The 7,358-nt window shown below is 42.2% G+C and overlaps 1 protein-coding gene across 1 annotated transcript; it reads right to left on the bottom strand.

The window, feature by feature from the left end:
• Window positions 1-242: 242 nt before the first annotated feature.
• ndc80 (NDC80 kinetochore complex component) lies at window positions 243-7,157 on the bottom strand. Its single transcript, XM_079270961.1, has 17 exons — window positions 7,020-7,157; window positions 6,502-6,603; window positions 5,121-5,204; window positions 4,539-4,665; window positions 4,009-4,181; window positions 3,625-3,727; window positions 3,419-3,508; window positions 3,226-3,319; window positions 3,016-3,116; window positions 2,590-2,734; window positions 2,240-2,445; window positions 1,874-2,023; window positions 1,558-1,647; window positions 1,346-1,438; window positions 1,051-1,181; window positions 716-818; window positions 243-505 (listed from the first exon to the last, which is right to left on the bottom strand). The coding sequence occupies exons 1-17, from the start codon at window positions 7,025-7,027 to the stop codon at window positions 377-379; spliced, it is 1,929 nt and encodes a 642-aa protein (XP_079127087.1). The 5' UTR covers window positions 7,028-7,157; the 3' UTR covers window positions 243-376.
• Between the last annotated feature and the right edge of the window lie 201 nt (window positions 7,158-7,358).

The raw sequence follows: 7,358 nt of genomic DNA, 5'->3' as shown, positions 1-7,358 counted from the left end.
GTGCGTGTGCTGCCTTCTAGTGGCTTCAGTGCAACACAACTATTGGACGACACAGTTTACAAACACTATATTGACTCAACCTTCAAACAGCTGTTTTTCTTTGCAATATCTTCTTGTTTCGGTATGTATAACAACAAATGATTAAAATGAAATTAAAATTTCAGTGTTAAACGGTGAAAAGCATCGAATTACTTTTCCGCCGGGGTCTTGTGTGGCACAGAAACTATTCTATAAAAACTGGAGGGTTTAAAGGTAATTTTTATTTTGCATATGAACATTCATTAATAACAACTGAAAAGTGTAAACTACAAACACAAATGACAGCGAGAACTCCGCCACACTTCCATCATCTCTGAGAGGCCTCTACCCCCCCACGTTACAGTCTGTCTGACTTCGACTTGAAGATCTTCAAAGTTTCCCTCAGCTTCTGTAGAGCAGCTTCATCCTCTTCCACAGCCTTAGAGCAGATGCGTTGAACTTTGCCGTGCATATCCTCAATGCACTTCTGTTGTACAAGAACCACAGGAGCCGATGGGTTATGATACACAGATGAATGTATTAAAACAATACAAACACAGGTACAGGTGCAGCATGTTGAGTCACTGCTACAGTTACATCTAAACAGCGAAAGGCGTACGATGTTCTTACGTCAGTCATGTGCTGGTGATGTTCGTGCTAAAACAAATTGAAGAATACCCGACAAATAGTTTCTTACCTCTGTGATTGACAAGTGGTTAACAGCTGTGGTAAACACAGACGCAATGTTACTGGCTACTGTTCGCCGCTCCTCATTGGTCTCCTGCAGCACCAGGTGGTACCTGAAGAAGAGACGACCACAAAAAGACTCATCGGTTAGAATGACACAAACAAAATATTCTCCAGGAGTTTAAAGCTCACACATCATGAAAATGAGAGGAAATGAGGCAGCGGCATCGAGATGAACACGTTAACAGACAATGCTTTGTTCTGTAGTGGTGGCCGTCGGCTCCAGCAGGATGAAGTCATCCTGAGGACATAAATGTTGTGGATAAATATACAACATTCACTCACTGCTGTTGCGCTGCCTTCAGGTGTTGCACGGCCTCGTCGTAACCATAATTAACCTTCTTCTCCAGAGTCGTACGATGGTTCTCCACCGCCTCTATCTCTGCTGCCCAGTCCTGCTCCTCTTGGGCGAGCTCCTTCACAGACACAAGCACACAGGAAACCAACCGTCACAAACATGAACGATGCACCTGTGCGTCACAAACATGTTGAAATGTTTCCTCATACCCGTTTTTTCCGATATCTGATATCTGCCGAATGCAGAATGGCATTTTCTACCATAAAGCAGAATGAACTTTACCTGCATGTCAGAATCCAACCGTTCATCCAGCTTGCGGATCTGCTCTCTCTGCTGCTTTAGGTCATTGGACTTGTCCAAGAGGTTAGAATTCACCTTAAAGACGCACACACACACACATTTAAAAATAACAAACGTGATTTTAAAATAATATGCACTTTGGTATATTGTGTGTCACTACGAGAAAAGGGTAACAGCGTGCACGATGTTGTTACCTGTTCACTCGACTCCTCCAGACTGAGTTTCATGTTGGCTAATCGACTGTTCTCTTCCTCCACGTCACTGACCAGCTTTCTCAGGAGCATCTACAACACACAGCAGAGATATTAAAAAACGTCATCATCACAAATCGAATGTCCAAGGCCTGCAATGGCGTCAACATTTAAATATAACATGTCTAAAGCAACAAATAACTGGAAACAACCGAAGCATTGGGTTAGTAACCTAGTTCATACTGAACTGAATTAAGAGCCACAATAGAGAAGTCTGGTCTTGTGCAGATTTAAGATCAAGATCATTCACCAGGCGTACCTGCGTCTGTGTGTTCTGTTGAACCATGCTGCCGGGTCCAAAATCAAAAGGCCTGATCTCAAAATCATGACCACAGGCGTTCTCTGCAGTCAGTGGGACCAGCTTGAGTTTGCGTGCCAGCTTGTGGTACTCTGCTACCTTCAACTCCGCCTGGGTTTGAGGAAAGTAACAAGAAGGGAAGGGCAAGGAAACAAGTTCAATCAAAGCCGCTGGATGAAGAACATCTGCTGTTGTCAATCTATATAGACTACAAATGGGGAGCAAAGTATCATAGTTCAATATCAAATATTAAGAAGACTGAGTCCTATGTCACATTCACCAGCTTAAAAAAAAGGTAGTACTCCTGCTCCTCTGTGCATACAGTACCGTCTCTTTGACTTTGGCCAGAGCGATCTCCTCGTTCCACTTGTGCTGTTCAGCGTCTTCAAGAGACTTGCTGTGGCTGGTGATGGTCCGCTGGAGTTCTCCCTTCTCTCGGTTGATCCTCTCGACGTCAGCTGGAGTGAACTTCTGGTTCTGCAGGCGGAGCTGCAGTTCATTGTGCTCATGTTTTAGTGACCCCAGTTGACTGCCTGCAAAGATAAAAAAGGCCCATAAATGTGTAGTTCCAGTTACTTGCATAGCAGTAATTCAGACGTCTTCATGGTGACTTAACACGGAGATCCAGACGTGTCAGTCCCATTAAAGAGCCGACTGACTGACTGGGTCATAGTTACCAGTGGTCTCCAGCTCATTGCTCAGCTCTGAAGCTCTGTTCTCCAGGTTCACATTGAAGGACTCCAGGTTGCTTCGATAACTCTGGAGCGTCTTGACGTCGGCCTGCAGCTTCACTCTTTCCATTCTCTTGGTCATGAGACGGTCCTGTCCATGAGGAGAGAGAAAATCATCATGTGTGATTTATTGTTACTCGCACTGAAGATGTTTCATATTACTGAGTGAGTGCACAACCAAAAACAACCCAAAGTAATCTGGCTATAACTTTTTTGCACCTCCAATCATTGGAATATCCCCATTTCACCGTTACCACTTAGAATTATAACAGCATAATTTCTTTCCCTGTATTTCAGAAATGGCAATGTGAATATCAACATTTTAAAATCATAACTAAATGTGTGCACATGTAAATATGAAGGTCTCCTGACCGTGTGGCTCTCCTTCTCCAGCCGTTCGACCTCCTCACTGAGTATCCTGTACTTCTCCGCCGTCGAGGCCAGCAGGGCCTCGTCCACGTTGTACAGTTTCTCTGTGAATAGAACACTAAATATTAATATTATGCTTGGATATACATACAAAGCAATTCATTCTTAAAAAAACAACCAATTTCATGAGAGAGCTGAGAATGCTGTGCTTACTTAGTTTATTGAAGAACAATTCATCCACATCATCAAATGAGTCTTTCCCCTGCATGAACATGGAGTACGTCTCAGCGTTGTAGTCCATGAGCAGCTGCACAGACGAATGTGAAAGAGAAGATACAAATAAACACAACGCTGTAACGAGGAGCTTTTGGTGATGGATTGTTGATGCTTAAAGAATTCAGAGTACCTTGTTGTACTCTGCCCCCTCCTCGATATTATCACTGTCTTCACAGCAGTCCCTGAACATCAGCTCCTGCTTCCTCAAACACCAGTAGATCTGACACACGGAAGAAGCACAACTAGTTTCATCAAACGACACAAGTTTAGTTTATGCTGCATGCTCTGCAAATGAACCTGGTTTTATTCCACTGAAACAGTTGTTTTGCTTCTCACCTTGACTTGGTCAATAAGCCACATGAGAGCACCAAGTCCCTGGGGCCAGGTGTGGGGAGCTCCGACAGAATACATTGAAGACTTGGAAAAAATAAATGGATACCTTCCAGAAACAGGGAGAGAAATAGAGACAGACACTCAGCAATGTTTCTTAAACTAGAGAAAAGGAGCCAGCACCAAGGCCCACAGCCAATGGTAAGCTACCTGCATGGTCAGACATCTTGTACCATGACTTCGTTCTATGCTGAATCCACTTTTAAGATTTTCTCTCAGCCTCTTTTTTATATCATTGTTCATACAGCCCCATCCATTGAATTGCAGTGGTGCTAAACCTTCTGAGTACACGTAGCTGGGACACCAAGTGCTTCTCATGATGAAAGTTACCTCAGGGCTTTCAGGATAGCTGGAACCTCCTCCTCCACCTTTGAGTTTGGCATCTCAAAGTTTGGGTCTAGCTGACGGTAGAGAAACTCAAACATCTTCACAAACTCCTTGGTAGAGGGAGACTGGAGGGTCTTGGCTGACAAAGTACCCGGGTAACCGTGCTCTGTCAAGAACTGGAGAGACATGAGAGAGAATGTCAGGCAGGGACGGGCAACAGTAGAGATTCACACTCACATTGACCAACACAGTACTCCTTCTTTATGATGCAAATGGCGCTACACAAAATACCTTCACACCTTTGTGTGGTAAATGTGTCCATGAGGCGTGTCAGAAATGAAATGGTGTGTGTTGCTGGCTGCCAACGGGAATTTTTGGACACAACTACTGAGGGGCATCCACATCATTCCTTTCATATACCACACTGTGGATTTAATGTAATGAACATAAAGGGTGTAGCAATGTTATAACCAGCTGACCTATTTGTGTGCGTGTGTGTACATTACACGGGCTGAGGAATACCGTGTTTTTACCTCGTGCAGCTGTCTGATACATTGCTGAACAAAGGATTTATCATGCAGAGGTCTGGTGTCTTTGATCTTCTCCGTTCCTCCAAACCCTGACACGCTGCTGTTGCGAGGCATGCTGGCTCCTACAGTCCTGCAGGCAAAACAGTAATACACCACCATATGAAATATTATTTATCATCTCAAACAATGAATCTGACCCTTTTTTCTTAGGAGGATAATGAAGCCTTCTTTAATTTACTCATTACGTAACCCGTGACCACATTTATTCTGCTCATTTTCTAATGAGTGTGTTGTGACACTGGTTTAAATCGAATAAGTAACTAAAGGCACGCGGAGGTATTACTCTCTCTGAGATCGTACTCGCAGGATATTTATGTACAGAGCTTTCCTTCTACACCGTGTGAGGCAGACTATACATGTTGACCACTTTATTTGATCTCACTACTATTGTAATTGTACTGGTACAGTCTGTGGTTATATTGATGTATATACTCTGTTCTCAGTCTATTACAGTTGTTCTTGCCACTTTAATGGGAAGTACGTGGTAATGCAAATTTGGATATTTCTAAAATATTATTCACTCACCGAGCACCAAAGAAGCTGGTCCGCCTCTCAGAGGTCACAGACTGCGGTTTGGGTACGTTCAGCTTTCCAAAGGAAGGCTGATTACTGTGAAAAAAATAAATAAAAATGAACAAATTATATACTTCCCTTGCTGACTCACATTTGCAAATGCTGCCACTACCCCATTCTTTATCATTCTTTAAAAATGTGTTTAACTGGGAGAAGCCTCATTGAGATGAAAAATCACAAGACAGACAGCCGCTTCAGACGCACAACATATAACAGTTGCGAACAATAAAAATGTCTGATCACAGCACGAGTCTTCCAAAATAAGACTCATCGTATCACATAGGGACAAATAACTGTCTAAGCATCTACAACGTGATGTAGCTTCCTTCAACTCCTTCAGGCTATTTTAGAAAACACTTTTAAAGACCAGCTCCCCAATATTAATCTGCAACAAATCCCAAGCCGTAGGAGCAGCGTACCTAAAAAACTATTTCCCAGATTTAATACGGAAACTGGGGATAGATAGCAAGAGTAAGTCTTGCAAATATGTTACAGAGTGGAGACGGTAGCTTCCAGCATTTTTCAGAAGGATGTATTTACATAGATATGAAGAAAGCAAGTTAAAGACTGCCTTATAAGGACACGCCTGTTATTAAGTCTGCAGATGGACGATCCAGGCCAACCAGCCCTACCATACAGGGAGCGAGGGCCTTAAGATTAGTAATGAACCAAAGTGCTCCGTGTACAGTATCTAAAGAGTGAAGGCTTTGAGAAGATGCATGCATATATAAAACATCACCAAAGTCAATCACAGACATACATGTAGCAGCAACAGGTCTGCTTTTGGCATCAAAAGAAAAGCAAGACTTATTTCTAGAATATAAAACACAGCCCAGTGTGTGAATATTTGGCCTAAAAGAGAGAATCATCAATTAAGAATCCTAAATATTCATAAGAAGATATAGATTCAATCACATTGCCCTGAAACACATAAACAGATGTCACCACATGTTCACAAAAAAAGCGTCAATATCACCCCAGGCCAAACTAATTGTACAAGACTAACCAATGAAGCCTCTAATTTAACAATGTTGTGTCCCAGTTTGTCATAACAGGTATAAGAAATATCATGAAACTAAACCCAGCATCCTAATCTGTCTGCAGTGTATTTCAAACAGAGATATCTCAATGTAATATTCTGGATGTAAAAAGCATTATTAGACGTAGTTAAAGAGTACAGTGCACATAGTTAGTGGGTGTGACTATCAGGTTACACCAACCACACCATAAAAAGAGCAGCCTACGCACGTCGTACAGGAAGCAGTATCTTTGCTCACTATATAACTAGCTAAAATATATGAATTTATTTTTTGTTTTATGACTTCAAACCAACCTCTTTGGCGTTGCATACGCCATGCTCATCCTGTTGCTGTCTTGCACTCGCATAGGCATATGCTCCGACGGTCTGCCGCTTGTTGCTCGACTCATCCTTCCACTGGACACAAATAATAATACAAAAGAAACAGATGCAGTTTGTTGTCGTTATTCTATTGTATTACACGCTCCGCCAAAATACATACATCTGCATGTTAGAGCGCTAATGTTGGTCGCATTTTTTAATTAATGCCGATAACGTTAGATATGGCCACAGCTGGCTAACGTTAACTTATGTCAGTATCTCAGTGTATGCTGGGTAGTACTAGCCTAGCTAAAGCGAGCTAACGTTCCTCGTTCAGTGACCTAACGTAAGTCGAATTAACGTTAGTTGTTTTCTAAGTTGGTAACATCGTTTCAATTAACGGTAACATTAGCTTAAGCCAAGCCACAATAACAGCGACTGGCAACATATTAGGCAAGCTAAAAAATAACAAAATGACTTAAAATGCTTATCTTAGCAACTTTAAAACGTACCGCTCCATATTTCGACGTTGAAAAGTTAATGTTTACAAAATGAACCGACCATCTGAACGGACGTAACGTTAGTACCAGACAAACCCCGCCAAAACAAAAATACAAATATTGGATAGCGGTGACGTCACCCAAGTATGGAGAGCCATTTGGTCCAAGAAGGCTTCGTAATGCGCTTACAAATACGTTTTGTCCACAGCGTCACATGCAGTGGTGGCTGGCCAATAGAGGGCCATGGGGCGTGGCCCCACCTTGAGCCAAAAAAAAAGAGAAATTATAATAATAATACATTTTACAAATTGTCAATATTTGTCTTTTTGAAATATGGAATGTTCCCAGTAA

Source organism: Melanostigma gelatinosum, assembly GCF_949748355.1.
Source record: "Melanostigma gelatinosum genome assembly, chromosome: 6".
NCBI classification, from domain to species: Eukaryota; Metazoa; Chordata; class Actinopteri; order Perciformes; family Zoarcidae; genus Melanostigma; species Melanostigma gelatinosum.
The sequence above is the reverse complement of the archived record's forward strand: the minus strand, read 5'-3'. Positions and strand labels throughout refer to the sequence as shown.

Coding starts and splice junctions, on each gene's coding strand:
- ndc80 (XM_079270961.1), bottom strand. Junction 4,666..5,120: donor ACCAGCTTCTTTGGTGCTCG/GTGAGTGAATAA, acceptor TTTTGCCTGCAG/GACTGTAGGAGCCAGCATGC. Junction 3,509..3,624: donor GGCTTATTGACCAAGTCAAG/GTGAGAAGCAAA, acceptor TCCGTGTGTCAG/ATCTACTGGTGTTTGAGGAA.